The following is a 16007-nucleotide window of genomic DNA, read 5'->3' as shown; positions in this document are numbered from 1 at the left end:
TGGCATTCATTCATTAGGGGCTTTACCTGTAATTCTTGTGAGCACGAGGCGGATAGGATCCACTGATCTCAGGCTCCTCTCTGAACATTATGCAGCAACACTGTTTGGCTGTGTTCTTCATGAAAAGCACAAAAAGGATAACTCAAAAGGGACTGAACTTATGTGGTGGAATGCGACATTAATGTCTTTTTATCTTGTCAATCAATTTAAGCAAAACTCTACAAGCTATCTGGGATGGTTAATCTGTCAAATAGATAGAAGCTAGGGTGGCCTGGGGTTGGGAGAGTTTCAGTGAGGAAGGGTGTAGATTGGATTAGCCTGTGGGTATGCTTGAGAGGGATTTTATTATTTGGGTCCATTGACATGGCAAGGCCCACCCTGAGTGTGGCTGGTACCATTTTATGGGATGAACCCTGAACCAAATGGAAGCAAGGGAGCAAGGTGGCACCTACACACTTTCGTTCCGTGCTGCCTGCTCTTGCCTGTGGCTGCAGTGTAACTACCTGCTTTAAGTTCCTGTTGGCTGGAGCCCCTTGGAGAGATCAACTGTAACCTGGAACTGTGAGCCAAATAAACACTTTCTCCTTCATATTGCTCTTGTCAAAATATTTTATCACAGCAACAGGAAATAAAATGAAAACGATATCCCATGGCCTGATGGTATGATCCTCATCTCACCAACAAAATCTAAAATCTCTTCAGTAGACTAAAACGACAGAGCGACAGAGAAAGACAGAACAAGTCCTCTCATTCAGGGTGATGGTTAGTATTGACAGGACACTTGACAGAATTGAAAGATACCTGGGAGGCAGGCCTCTGGTGGTGCTAGTGGACAGTTGTTTTGGTTCTGATAATTGAGGTGAACACACACACACACACACACACACACACGTAGGTGGCACCACCCCCAGTTTGAGGACAGGGACCTGAGCAGTGGCATGCATGCATGATGCATGCTTTGCAGCCAGATGCTTTGAACTCCTGCAGCACCGCACTGCAATGCTCACCCCCTCCAGCCCCTAGCTCCCTTTACCCCTCCCTTCACGGTCCCCACTCCACCCCCACCCCAGGGATGCACAGCAGTCTTGACCTGTGAAACAGAACAAATCTCCTCTCTCCTGAGTCTCTCTTGTCAGAATGCTTAGCACAGCAAGGAGAAACTGAGGCACCGACTTACAAAAAAAAAAAAAAGGATAAAAAATAAAAATAAAAACAGCAATTATTTCTGTGATTTGAATATCTATTGATTAGCTATTTTCTCATTTGTGAGACAAAAATAACACATGAGTTATTTTGACCAACTGTATATATCCTGTGTTTCATGAAACAGCAAAACTTACCCTAGATTTTCTAACATGAGTATTACATACTCATGGCACACTTCTTGCTGACTAATCTTAAATTTGGAGCCTTTTCATGTACCTAGCTTTCTGTGACCCAGATTGCCTCTCCTTAAATCATCTCCCAAAGGTAGCTAAGCTGCTTACGGGATGAATTAGCTCTGTTGGGTCACTAGGGTGCTCTGCGGCTCCCTATTACAGAATGCACCACACTGTAGTGTTTTTCTAACCAAGTCCCTGATCCAGTAGCCTATTTTTAATATTAAAATCCCTCAGAACCAAAGTCAGATCTTTCTGGAAGGTCAAAATTCTAGAGCACTGTATTAGCAATGTATTAAGTAATTACTGAGTCATTCCAACTGCTTAAATTCCTCACCCGGTACTGCCAAATTGCCTTACAGCTCATGTAAGAAAAACCCAGTGCTTTTTCGATAGAAACTTAATAATTAGTTTATATATTTTAATGGGAAAATATAGTATTTTAGAATGTTGACATTTTATGTGTAAGTTCTCTTTTTCGAACCTAATTCCTTACTTGACACAATCCCCACATCGACTTTTGCTTTGTTACTCTGGTCTCAAAGTGAACAAAAGATCTTTGAGGAGACTTGCTCATTACTCTTTTCATTATACACAAAACATTGTTAAGGTTAAACCAACAATTTAAAGAAAATATATATGCACATACCATCTTTGCCGAATCAAAACTGTGTTCAGGATTGGCATGAGGATGCAGGCTGGTAACCTCCGCTACCGGGATGGCTACAATAGGAGGATTCTCAGATTTAAGGCCAGGTGTTACAATAGACTGAGTTCAGGGATGGATTTGAGTTCATAATGAATTCAAGGTTAACCTGTGTGACTTAGAGAGCACCAATGTCAAGTAAAATATTACTTAAAAGTATTGGGATGTAGGTCAATGGTAGACCATTTGCTTAGCAAGTGCCAGACCCAGGCTTTGTGAACTGATAATGGGGAAAAGACATCAAGGTTGTTTTTAGGCTTAATATCAGCAGGAAGAGCTTTTATTTTCATGTGCAGAATTGTTAACATTATCATCTTTTAAAATGCAACCTTACTTCTTATTTCTTTTTATCGTAGCTTTAATATTTTCACATATAAAATGTGATGGTGTTTACACGTAGTTATGTAGATGTTTTAGTCTTTTGTATTGGTGTTCTCATAAATATTGGCCCTTATATAATCCTCTTGAGTCTTCGTAATTGTTTTTAAGGTTTTCTAATAGTCGAAGTAGGTAAACTGTAACTTTGGAATATTGTTAACCTGGGGTTCAAAAGTATAATTATATTGAACATGTCTAAAGAAAAAGAACTAGAATTTCCCAAAGTTCTTCTAGCCAACAGCAAGGTGCAGGATATCAATGCAATTGTGTCCTCTCTTCATTGTGAACCGGAGCTTTCTCAACAAAGAGTATTACTTACTAAGGAAAATGGCAGTTTGTTTAAGTTAGCAAGATGGCTAATTTCCCTAGGTGCCTGGGCTGTTGATTTCTTTGACAAACTCTCTGTTCAGGTCATTTGTCAATTTGTGTCTCTTCATCTCTTGCTGGTTTGCAATATGGCTTGAGTATATGCCAAAGAAATGATAGATAGGTTGAACTCCTTGGGACCAAAGCCTATGCATTAGGCTATGCAATGGTAACAATGGGAGAGTTCACTGTGGATGACAAGAGTCAAGACTAGTACGTTTGATTTGCAGCATAAGAAAAAGCCTTGCTGGTCCACATACCATCTCTTCTTCTGACTGTTATTAACTGATAGAGAGCCCATAAAGATATTCCAGAATTTTGTATTTGTCCAGTGAATTTAATCCATAGGACCTCTGGATTTGATTCAATGGTAAAACATGTATTTGGTGTGCTCGAGCACTAGGGCTCACCACAGAATAAGTATGTGGATATGCATACATGCACATATGCAAATGGATGGCTGTATGTATTACACATTCAAACTTGAAAAACGATTTTCTCCTTGCGCAGCCTTCATGCTTTTATTTTTTTCATTCACATTTACTAATCATACAAACTAATAGTTTTATGACATTTTTGCGCATGTGTATTATGTACTGGGTCATATTCATGACTCTGAACCTCTTATGTTTCCCCTTGGCCCTCCCACAGCTGTTCTGCCTCTTCCTAAATAGTATGTTCATGCCTTTCTGTTCAGGTTGTTAGATATTTTGGTGGTGGTGCTGGTGCTGGTGCTGTTGATGTTGTTTTGAGACAAGGCTCAGGCTCTCCGTCTGGCTTATCTCATTTTCTCCGTCCTTAATCTCATTTTCATCTCAACTCCTTGAGTACACAACTCTCAGGTCTGACTTGAGCTTTTCAAACACTCCATCTTGTTAGATTTTATATGGGTAGGCACACTTTCTGCGGTGAATTAAGGTCCAGCTCTGTAGGAATGGGAGGGACATTGCCTTGGGATGACAGTCAGTAAATGTTCTACAGCATGACATTTACAGTGTGTTTTGAACCATTGATAAGAAAATCGCCCAGCACATTCCTTCTAGCCACTCACCTGACAGAGGGGAACCTTAACCTGAGTTGCTTTGGATGTGCTCTGAGTCATTGGCAAGTTTAGGATTAAACCTCTAACTAGACTAGTCTCCCAGCAGAGGGAGGGGAACACCAACCCACTCACAAAAACTTCAAAATTTACCCTGCCTACAAGATATGCAGGGATAAAGATAGAGCAGAGATGGAAGGAATGTCCAACCAATGCCTGGCCCAACCAAAGACCTTCCATCCCTATGGTAGAGTGCCAACCCTAGACACTATGAATGATACTCTGCTCAGCTTGCAGACAGGAGCTCTGAGAGACTCTTCCCAGCAGTGCCTCAAAACAGATGCTGAGAGTCACAGCCAAACACTGGACAATTTTTAGGGAGTCTTGTAGAAAACTGGCAGGAAAGAGAAAAGGACCGGGAGTGACAGGAGCTCCACAAGAAGACCAACAGAACGAACTAACCAGGGCCAGAGGGGCTGGCTGAGACTGAAGCATCAACCAAGGACCACGCAGGAACAGACCTAGACCCCCTACAAAGATGTGGCACATGGGCAGCTCAGGCCTCTTGTGGGTTCCCTAGTAAGGGAAGTGGGGACTGCATAGGACACAGACTCACTTGCCAGCTTTTCTCACTTCCCCCTGGGGGGACTGCCTTGACAGGCCACAGGGAAGAGGACAGCTCAGTCCTGATGCAACTTGTTGAGTTGGAGTAGATAGAAAAGGGAGCTCTCCTTTCTGAGCAAAAGGGAAGGAGGAGGGAGAGAGAGTGAGAAGGTGCTACTCACAGGATTCATCTTACCCCTAAATTAATCATCTATGAAACACTCTCACTGATACACCAGAGGTTATGTTTCTGAACTTGAAGCCCACCATTAAAATTTATAATAATTTCAGCTTCTGTGCTAACAGGTAGCAATGCTTCCTGTTGAACTGAAAGGCTACCCTAATTATTTTGAATTCTTGCCCATTCAAGGCAGGCTGGCTGCCACTGTGGCTTCTGAAGACCAGCTTGCCAAAATTACATTCATTTCTGGAGAAGAGAAAAACATTTAAACACTGGGTTTCTTGACTTCCATTGTTCTCCCATTCTACTATCTACTTTTTATTGTAGATAAGTGATGAAATTCTGTGTCACAGTTTTGAGATACTCCAAAGAAAATTTCAGATTCACAGCCAAATCTGCAAAATGGTACTGTATTAATGAATGTAAAATTATCTTTTTTGTTGGATCCTCTGTTGTACATTCGTCATGCCTTTTGGCAAGGTGAAATTTGGAAAACAATGAAGATGGTAAGTACATTTCACACAGACATACACACACCAAACTTAACAAAGATGAAATTACTAATTTGGAAGTCATTATGGTGCTTCATGACTGTTAGAAATTGCAGTACCAATGACTGAAAAACAGAAAAGCCTGCGTTTGAATAGCAGAAATATCAGTTACATGCAGAGGTTTGTCCCACCTGACTTTCTGTAAACTGGCCTCTGATGGGACTGGGACTCCTTTTTCTAAAAGTTCACTCCCAAATTAATTGTAAGTCCTGTAACTTTAGTCATGTCATTTAAGTTCACCATGCCTTAGTTTTCTCCTCAGTAAAAATAAATCAGAGATTAAACTGGATGATGCTTGTTAGTATAGTGCAGTGCGTGGTGCTATGTAAACATTCGTAAATGAACACTCTCTCAAGCACATATCAAACTAAACAACCTTCATAGAGAGAGTGTCCTATTAGCATAACCCAGTACAGCCTAAAAACACACTACTTCGCTTCTAATAGGGAATGCTGTGTTTAAAAGGAGGAAACCGAAGACCTTTGCTAAGGTCTTGGAAGGAATGACATTTCTAATAATTAGGGTCACACTGACTGCAATATAAATATCTCTTATCAGATTAAGTTCAGCACGATGAGAACATATTTTCAGGAGTCTCAACATATCCCATGTATTTTTCAGTATGAATCTACAGAAGCCAGAGGAAGAAAATTTAGATGAATCTTACTGAAAATATACCATGTCAACTACATAGACTTATTTGCAATTGTGGTGGCTAATCTTGGTTGTCAGCTTTGACACACTTGGAAAGAGAAGACCCAAGTGAGGAATTCCCTTCATCATATTGGCTCACAAATGTATGTTAGGTATTGTCTTGATTATTCCTAATTGATGTTCAAAGGTTTGGCCTACTGTAGACAGTTCTTTCTGTCCATAGGTGGCGGCAGACAGTCCCTTCCCTGCATAGGTGACTGTAGACAGCATCTTCCATGCATAGCTCACTAAAGACTCCCTTCCCTCTATAGGAGACTGTGGACAGTCCTTTCCTACATAGGTCCCTATAGATAGTCCCTTCCCTACAATGGTATGCCTGAGGTATATAAAACAGTAAGGGCCTGAATGTGAAGCTGGGAGCAAACCTGTAAGCAAACTTCCTCTGTGATTCCTACTTCAGAATCTGCTCATGTTCCTTTGTTCTGAAATCCTTCAGTGATGAGCTGTGACCCATTCCCAAATTGTTTGGGGTCAGTGTTTTATCACAACAACAGAACACAAAGTGAAAGAACAGTGAAGACTCCAAATATGTCTTCTTCTCATAGCTTTAGTGTATGCCACTCCTTCTGTCTTTTCTATCAACACATCCCAGTTTTAATTAGTTTCTTTTCTCACTCATATTTTTTACTTAGTGTCATCTAAGATTGTCATCACTCTGCCTATGTACTATACACTGATTCCATCATCTTAGCCTTTCTAATGTTCTCCCATAGCAGGCATTTTTCTACTAACCCTTTCTTTAAAAAACATCAACCTCCCTCCCAGTTCGGTCAAGTGTGTTGACAGCAGGACTCTTGAGTCTTTGTTTAGCTGCATCGCCCACATGTGGCTACAGCAGTTTCAAAGTAGTACATGTTCTGTTACACGCACAGTGTTTGCAGGTTTGCGGGATCTTTAATTATAAAAGCTGATCTCTTCATCAGTGTGTACCATAGTTCTACAATGTTTGTAAACTTTCATATTCTCTTAAAAGTTTGAAACTAATGTATTGGCTTTTTACATATTCATAGAAGTATCACACAGGGTTGGCCTTGCAAGAGTCCCTTACTGCTGCTTCTGCTACTGTTTTAATGCCACATAAGACCCAATTATATTTGAGATGCTAAGTTAGATGACATTTGCAACTAAAGTATATAGCAGGTAAGAAAACATGTGTCATCTCAACACCTTAACATCACTCTGGATTTTTAGATTCAACATCTGTCATTATTGGTAATTAATTTATAGTTTTATCTATAAAGAAATTTATGTATCAGGGGCCTGCCAATAACAGTACAAAAACAAACAAACAAAAAACGGCATTACTCTTGGAAACCGAAAGAAACTCTAAACTGCAGAATGAGAGGGTAACAAAATAGGAAGAGAAAGAATTCTCTTCCCCAGGAGCAAAGAGAAAGAATTCTCTTCCCTAAGAACAAAGAGAAAGAATTCTCTTCCTCAGGAGCGAGCTAAAACAGCAAGTGCAAGCTGACCTCCTCCATTGCTTCTTGTCTGTTTTCCTCCTGACCAGTGAGGTGACTAAACTGCACACCTGTCCCTTGTTTGGTCCAAGCAGGGAAACAATTTGCTATTGAGTCCAATTTGCTATTGAACTGGTATAGTCTTATGGATGAGATGGAGGTTTGCAGTCGCTACATGGAGAACCCAGGTGCCTCTAGAAAACTGAGAAGTTAGTTGATGTTGCTTTAGAGTTCACAGGAAGAGTCCTACAGAAGCAGGGAACTCCTCTGGGGTTCAAGGTACTACTCTCAAGTAGGCTTAGAGCTCTTACCCTTCTGACTGTAAAGAAGAAACACAAGAATGCTCAAGAAGGCTGGTGTATTTGGGATATTTAAAATTGTCAAACAGAGTATAGTTTTAAAAAAAAAGCGAGGTTTACACAAACAGAAAATATTGAGGGAAAAGGATAGTGTTTTGTTGTGCACATATTTGATTAAAAAAAAGCAGAAAGAGTTAATTTAGTTTTCCTTTAGGCAGGAAACACAGATTTACAGTGAGACTTCTGAAGATAAATGTAGATGCCCCTGGTGTCCTTTTGGTACACATTAGCTCAACTTACATTTTGGAGCTGTGCAATCAGCACTGCTGAATGTGAAGATGTAGACGAGGGATATGCATAGCTGAAAGTGTTGTGTATCTGCAAGGACAAATGCTACAAGCAACCAACTCATCAAGGCGACATTTTATAATGAACATGCTCAGTAGTTAGGGGAATGAATGCCAGATGTTCTCAACTCAAGACTACTCCAGGCACGATGACCCAGAAAGCCCATATGGTACCAAAGACAAAAGCTTAATTGGATCGATCACCTTTCTTTGCACAATTCCCTACTCCCAGAAGGAAGGAGGTTAAGTGCAACACTTCCTTGAGAAGTGTGACTTTCAAAAATGCAGCAATTTAATAATGACTGTTGGGGATGGGAGAATTTAAGGACATGGCCATGTTTGTCTTTCCACAGTGGGTACATATGTCTCCTGTAACAACTATTCTCTGACTTTATATTCTTACACACAAATTAGCTCCTGTGAAGAGCAGCTCATAGTCTCATTTTAGAAAATAGTCAGAGGTTAATATATTGCTGCAAATATTCAAATATCATTGATAAAGATTGGTGAAGTGATGTTTAAAGACTGCTGAGCTCTTTTTTGTCTTGGTTTGGTTTGGTTTTAGAGACATGCTTTCTCTGTGTGGCCCTGGCTGTCCTGGAACTCACTCTGTAGAGAAGGCTGGCCTGAAACTCACAGAGATCTGCCTGCCTCTGCCTCCTGAGTGCTGGAATTAGGTGTGTGCCACCACCACCCAGTTGGCTGCTGACTGAACTCTTTAAATCTGGAAATACCATAAAAATGATTATTCTCTGTAAAGTTAAACCTGGTTACTAGCAATGGACCTTTTCAATCTTACTTATTTAAAAAAGAATGAGTTAACCAAGATTTTGTGCCCCATGAACTCTCTCTTCCTGGTGTAATGGGGTTCTTAATGACAGAAACTTTGTGTTAATTTTTTATTTTTGAGAAAGGGTTTCTCTGTGTGGCCTTGGCTGTCCTAGACTCACTTTGTAGACTAGGCTAGCCTCAAACTCACAGAGATCCACCTGCCTCTGCCTCCCCAAGTACTGGGATTACAAACATGCGCTACTGCACCCTACTGCTTTAATTTTTAAAAATTATTTATTTGTCTAACATTTTTAGGGTTCATTCTACATGTATGTCTGTGTACCAAGTGTATGCCTGGCACACAAGGATGCCAAAAGAAGGCAGCAGACCCCCTGGGACTTGAGTTACAGATGGTTGTGACCACTCTTTCTGGGTGCTAGAAACTGAACTACAATTCTCTGGAAGAAAATCCAGAGTTATCAAGCACTGAGCTATCTCACTACATATATTTTAAAAGATTAATAATTAGTTCTATTTATATAGTAATAAAGTTTATTAGCTTTTATCATTAATGCATGAATAATTTCATGCAGGTATATAATAAACTTTTGTCATCTCTCCATACATACTCTTTCTCCCTCACTAATTCTCTCTCTCCCCCTGATGCATTTCTTCCAGTGAGGCTCCCTCATACTTTCACTCTCTTGTCCCCAACCCCTGTGTGTGTGTGTGTGTGTGTGTGTGTTCGTTCTACTGACTTTAATTAGAGTTGATTTCTTGAGCATAAGTCTGGATTTACTTCATGGAACACAGACAATGAATCAGTTGCTAACCACTGCAGAGAATGACACCTCTCTCCCCCAGTGACCATTACCTTCATGCAACCCCTCAGTGGCTGTGGAGGGAGCCCCATGAAGGCCTCCCACACACATGAAGAAATGGTGTTGGGTTTGGGTGCAGCTCTTGTACAGGTAACCATGCCTGTGGGTTCATTTGCAGTTTGGTTGTGATTAATGCAGAGACTCAAAGCTGATCAAAATGTAGAAAATAAGTAATTTTGGAATTTTGGATCTGAAATGAGATACCTCAAAGCATCTATATCACCTGTTCTAAGGCTCGGGGAACAGTGAAGAGGGGCAGAAAGGGTGTAAGAGTTGGAGGTAGGGAAGAGTGCAGTGGGAGTGGTGTTCTGGATAGACATGGCCCTTACACCAATGACAGAGAGGTTCTGCCGGCAGTGGAGTGGGAACTGAACCTTTTGCTTTTGAATGCCCAAACTGCTGACAATGGAGACCAAGATCACCCGTGGAGTCTAATTTTGCTTGATTGTTTCCCAGTTTGGTGCTACAGCTGTGAGAAGCTTTAGAACACTAAAAATCACCCCTGTGCTGAAAGATTAATTTGTCCATTTTACATTTTGCTTGAACAAAAATAATTGCTAAGAATTTTTAAGCCTCTGACACTTTACATTAACTTCACAACGATATAAATTATGCCATTAATTTGTGTCTCGATATTGAGTTTGGATGCAATCAGTTTCTATTACTATGCAGTCTTGGTTTTATGTATTTTCTAGCTTTGGTTTTTGGAAATCAGTATTAGCTGCGTGTCCAAAGGAAGGGAAGTGGAGTAAAGAAGTCCATTTTATTATTTTTAATTAATTAATTAATTTTGAGGCAACATCTCATTATGTATCCTAGTCTGGTGAAACTCATGATCCTCTTGCCTCTTCCTCTTGAGTGATGTCATTAGAAGTGTGTGCCACTTTGGCCAGCTAAAATTTTTTTTTAATAGCACTTTTTTTTTTATTTAGATGAGGCTTTACAAAGTAATTTGTTGCCATACTCAGAAAGATTTGGTTTGTTTTTAGTTTTTCTGTTTACGAAAATTCAGCAACATGAATTTCATTGTAAGGAAACATTAAAAAATGTAACCCCATTAACCCAGGAAATTGATATTTCATATCTTTCCTTCTTAAGCCTCAGTCCCCCCTTACCTACAGGAAGAATTTAGGCTCAATTAATGTATTCTGTGAATGTTAGCACCAGTTAATAAATCATGACAGCTTTGAAAAGCCTTTACCAATCACTATACCAATTCACACACCTATTTTCATCATGGTTCCTCACTGGGAGAAGCATCTTGAGGTCCATTAAATCCATTGCTTTATAAAACTGTGATTACTCTGTGTCCTAATTAAATTGGTCACACCTCTCTGTCTTGCATCTTGTTTATAAAGATTAGTTTCAGAGAGGCTGTATGGGCACTGTTCAATTTGTGCCGTTCAGTACTTTGTATCATGTTTCTTATGATTATATGAGTTATTATTTATGGCATAGCATATCCTGTCGGTGGCAGGAAATGGGAAATGACTACTCAGTGAAAAGACAGTAAGTTTTGTCTTTGAGAGATGGCTTCATCTGGACCGGTAACAGGAACTGCGTGCCTGTTACTATAGGAGCCGAGAGACTCTCCCCGCTGTTTACCCTTCGGATGGAAAATGGCAGTTTGACATAAACCAACACTGTGAAGCTAGGTGTGGAGCATGCCCAGAGCAGGGAGTGCAGCCTCCCTCCCCTGTCAGCCCCCTCCAGATCTATAAAGATAAGACCTGAACTTTACACTTGGAAATATCAGGGCATAGTTTGGGGGTTTTGTTTGCTTGTTTACTTTTCTTTTTCTCCTAAATGTCCTTTTGAAACTAATTTCCTTTAAGGAGCCAACGCAGGGAAGAGAATACTTAGGGTAATCCAGTGCATTAAGTTTAAACAAGTTGACACCAGTCTCTGCACTTGGACTTCATTTTAAAGCAATAGAAATTATTAGTCTCTCTCTCTCTCTCTCTCTCTCTCTCTCTCTCTCTCTCTCTCTCTCTCTCTCTCTCTGTGTGTGTGTGTGTGTGTGTTTTCCCTTTTGAGATGAGAAAATAAGAAGATTCTCCTCAGACAGAAGTCCACCAGGGCAGGCAGTGAGTGCCCCCGAGGGAGACGAGGGCTGGAAGAGGGGCTTCCCAGAGCATGGCTAGCAAAGGTGCTGGGATTCTCCAGGGCTCAGCGTGCTCTGAGGCTCGGTGCCCAGGGCTGCAGCTGCGGACGATAAAGGCTCTATCCGGCTCATGAAGGCCACCTGGATCAGGCTTCTGAAAAGAGCCAAGGGAGGAAGGCTGAAGAATTCGGACATCTGTGTAAGCGAGAGGGCTTTCTGTTCGGGGAAACACTGTTTTCCTTGCTTTTCTGTTGTTACAGCAAGTGCCTGCGGAGAGGGTGGCTTGATTTAGTTAATAAGCTCATGATTTCATGAGAGGGAGCTAGGGAGATTCCTGTCATTTTTTCTGAGCTCCCTTTCCTGCATTGTGATTTATTACCAGAGGAAATCTCTCAAGCAGGTGTTGTCTGTAGCCAGCTCTCACTAAAAATCTGCTTACAGGTATTTTTAAATATGCTTCTGAAAGCGGGGGAAAACAGGCTGGAGTGTCTTACCATTTTGTTGCACAAGGTAGCAGGTGGGCATTAATGCAGGAAAGCATCCTTGTGGCGATAAGGGGACTAGTGTCATGGCAGCAAGATTGTGGAGGGTTCAAGTTTGTAACTCATCAGACTCCCTTAGTGCGTTTTGTTGGTCTCCCTGGGTGTAAATACCTGCTCTCGTCCTCAGGCTGTTCTTGGAGTTATCCTTAAAACACAGTGCCCTTCAGCTCTGCACTGCACCATGGAGTTGGTTTAATGATAAAAGAACGGGTAGAGGCTTTCAGAAACTATAGTTTCTGGTAAATAAACCTGGGGAAGGAATGGTGTCCAAATACACACAGCTACCTTAGAGAAGTCTCTGCAAAGTGTGATTTTCTGGGCGAGTTGCTGCAAGATGGATTATTTTCTCCTCTTTTCAGGAATTTACAACATACTCTAGGAAGCAGCTACCAGATCAGCGGGGCTTTTCCAGTGCGCCCAGCACACACTGAATTTGCTCTAAAATGTACGTTCTCGCCCTCAGGGTTCGGCAGACTCCTACACCAGCCGCCCATCCGATTCAGATGTGTCTTTGGAAGAGGACCGGGAGGCGGTACGCAGAGAAGCTGAGCGGCAGGCCCAGGCCCAGTTGGAAAAAGCAAAGGTAAAAACCGCATCCTTTTTTTTTAGGAATGGCACTGGTCCCCTGAGGGCCTGCCTGTGGGTGTATCCCCTGAATCTCATGCCTGATCCACCAGAGTGCTGGCTTAACTCAAGCATAATTAGGGGAAATGTGATGTTAATAATAATCTTTAATGTTGTTTTATAATCTAAGCAACTTGCTTCTGTAGTGGGAGGTTAATTTAAACAGAAATAAAAGGATCTCCAAATATACAAAGAGGAAAGACTGCATGGAATACCAAAATATTTTATTTTATCTTGTCAGTGAACCATCTCTGTTTACAAAACAGACTTGATGGCTATTGTTTATTTCTCTAGTCTAAAACAACTGTTCCCCTAAAGTTTATCTCATAGGTGTTTTATAATGCTCTCCTTGTATGTTTATTTATGATACTTTTGATAAATAAAGCAACAAAGGATTTCATTGATTAAACTAAGCCCTCCCCTGGAAAGTTTCTTTTTGTTCCATGATGAGGAAGCATGTGCTTATGGAAGAGAAACTGCAAACCAGTTCTGAAGTCTGCAAGGAAACTCAGGCTGGATTTAATGCAGGCTATGAAAGAGAAGTCATTGCCATTATGATTACAATTTTCTTATCCATGCAGTCATTTGAATAATAGCTAATTTGAAAGCACAGACTGTTGTCCAAGTTGAAGGTGTCTTGGTTTGTAACTTCTGAGTGAACATATTTCCACATGGTTATTGGTTGCCTTTTGAAAAAGAATCACTACTGTGAAAAAGAGTAAGTAGGACATTGATCTTGCTAGGAAAATCAGGGCATTGTCACAGTGTTTCTGCCTGCTGCCTTGTCTCTAGGAGGAGTGAGATCTATGTGTGTTGCTATGGGAATGGTGGCTTGGCGTGAACGCACGGACAGACCTTGTGTAATATTCATGGCCTCTGGCACAGCTGCTGTAGTGGTTACCAAGCTACTACTGGGAGACCTTGACTTCTAAAAGGCAGCGTTTCTGCATTAACAGCTGGCAGGAAAGTTGTCTCCAGGTCTCACGGCCGTAATTGCCAGACAGATCTTAAGAGCGGTAGAGAGAGCTTTCTGGCACTGAAAACTGAAAAGCAGAGAGTGACCCAGATGCCACCAGCTTACCTGTTCTACCCAAATTAGCCATTGGAAAACTCTATGAAGCTGCAGTTAAATAACTGTGAATAATGAATATTTAGTAAAGTTAGTCTTCCGCAGGGTACACTCTCATAGATATGTTTGTAATTCAGAACCTAATTCTACAGTCTAGTTTTTGCCCCTGAACTTAAACAAGAGTCAAAGAAAAATTACAAGTGTTTGTTTCAACAATAAAACTGTTCTATTTGCAGCTAATTTTTACTCAAAAAAAAATTGCACTGTTTTCCTGGGTCAGCACTATTTTCTACAACCCAACATGTTATAGATCTGGCCATCAAATATCTAATTACCCAACTGGGGTATTTTTGTCTGTGGCTGTGCCCTGTTAAGTCAGGAACTCACTGACATAGCTACCGAAAAGCCTGTCTTTCACCCTAGTGTGCATCAAAGTGTGGCTTCTAAGTCAAATCAAATTCATGTTCCTTGTCACACTGCCCAAAGAGACTCAAGATGAAAACAGTGTTAAATATGAAGAACAAGAAAAGCAAAATAATGGAAAAACTCTTCTCTATGTTTAATTGAAATAGTTTATTTATATCTGCTTGTCTGTCAAAGTAGGTCAATACCTTGAACCTTTGATGTGTTCCAATAACTGAATCTCTGGTGAATATTTGAATTTCTTCTGATTAAAGATGGAAGGACTAAGATGTGAGCTATTTTTTTCAAACCATGGCTTGGTGGGTTTCATCTTTTAAATCCAGTCTCCATGAAGATAGAATGCAAAAGCAGGATTAGAGCTATCTACCTCTTTATTAAGCTGTCTTTGCCTATTCTTTTTTTGACAGTCTACCATCATGCCCTTGTGGAACAGTTTCACAATGAGACATTAGCACTTTTAAATGAGTGTCATAGAGCTGGGGTAATGGCTCGGTTGGTAGAGTGCTTGCCTAGCATACAGAAGGTCCTGTGTTCAATCTCCAGCACCAAATAAACTGAAAAGTAGAGCCAGGAGGAGGAGAATGCTTTTCAAGGTCATCTTCAGCTACCTGGTGGTTTTGAGGCCAGGCTGAGGTCCATGAGATCCTGTGTCAAAAACAATCAAATAAAAATAGATGAATTAATAATTTGACTTAAAACAATCTAAATATTTTCATATCATCTCTGAAAGAATCAAACATTTTTTTACCTTTATTTTATAATCATTCCTCAAATAGCAAGATGTTACAAATTGGTATTTTTACTTGGCCAAGAGATCTACATTAGTACATATGTGTGATGCCTGGACTAGACTTCAATTCAGCTTTTGGAGCCTGGTTCTACATAAAGAGGAACTGCATTTATCTGTTAATTGCCTTAATCATACCTATATGAAATAAGGTAGTTGACAAATAGTAAAACTAGAAACACTTCCTTCTGAAATTAAGTGACCTACAAAAGGTTATGTAACTAGGCAGCAGTTTGGCCACAAAACCTAGAATTCCTCCTACCTTTTTCTTATGGCCTCTCTGTATGCAGTATGCAATAAGCAGGCAGAGGTAAGACAACTTTTTGAGGCAAGTTAGTGTCAATGGACAACCTTAATTTTTAGCTGGATGTTTTTGGGTCCCAGCTGTGTTTTGACTTCTTCAGTTTTGCTATCCTTCACATACTCTGCCTTGCTAAAGTTCATATGGTGTGATTGCTTTAAAGCCAAGTAATATATATGAGTTAGTTCTCACAGTAATCTCTTTTTATGATGTGACTATTGAGATATAATGCCCCTTATAAAGTTAGCTTGGCATATATTACAGATGAAATAAATATTTGTTGAATGAATCAGAGAAGGCATGAATTCTTGCAAAACTGTAACAAGGGTGATCTTTTAATTGGGTACTGCAGTGATCTCTGGTTCTGTCTGTTAGAGGCTAGCACTGCGACTGACTTTGTACAGTGCTTCAAATTTGTTCCCAAAGTCCATATGTTGGAAACTGAATCCACAGTGCAAAAGTTGGAAGTCAGGGCCTAATGG

At 40.5% G+C, this 16007-nt stretch overlaps 1 protein-coding gene across 12 annotated transcripts in view; it reads left to right on the top strand.

The window, feature by feature from the left end:
- The window catches only part of Cacnb2 (calcium voltage-gated channel auxiliary subunit beta 2), a 391015-nt gene that overhangs the window by 247572 nt on the left and 127436 nt on the right, over positions 1 to 16007 (top strand). For 9 of the 12 annotated variants that reach the window (XM_060372288.1, XM_060372287.1, XM_060372284.1 and 6 more), the window contains one exon: positions 12785 to 12904. In XM_060372288.1, coding sequence (XP_060228271.1) covers positions 12785 to 12904 — 120 coding nt within the window. Of the gene's footprint in view, positions 1 to 11639; positions 11979 to 12784; positions 12905 to 16007 lie in introns of those variants that run through there. The other 3 variants (XM_060372293.1, XM_060372290.1, XM_060372289.1) reach the window with 3 other exon arrangements.

This window comes from Meriones unguiculatus, chromosome 19, assembly GCF_030254825.1.
Source record: "Meriones unguiculatus strain TT.TT164.6M chromosome 19, Bangor_MerUng_6.1, whole genome shotgun sequence".
NCBI lineage: Eukaryota > Metazoa > Chordata > Mammalia > Rodentia > Muridae > Meriones > Meriones unguiculatus.
The sequence above is the reverse complement of the archived record's forward strand: the minus strand, read 5'-3'. Positions and strand labels throughout refer to the sequence as shown.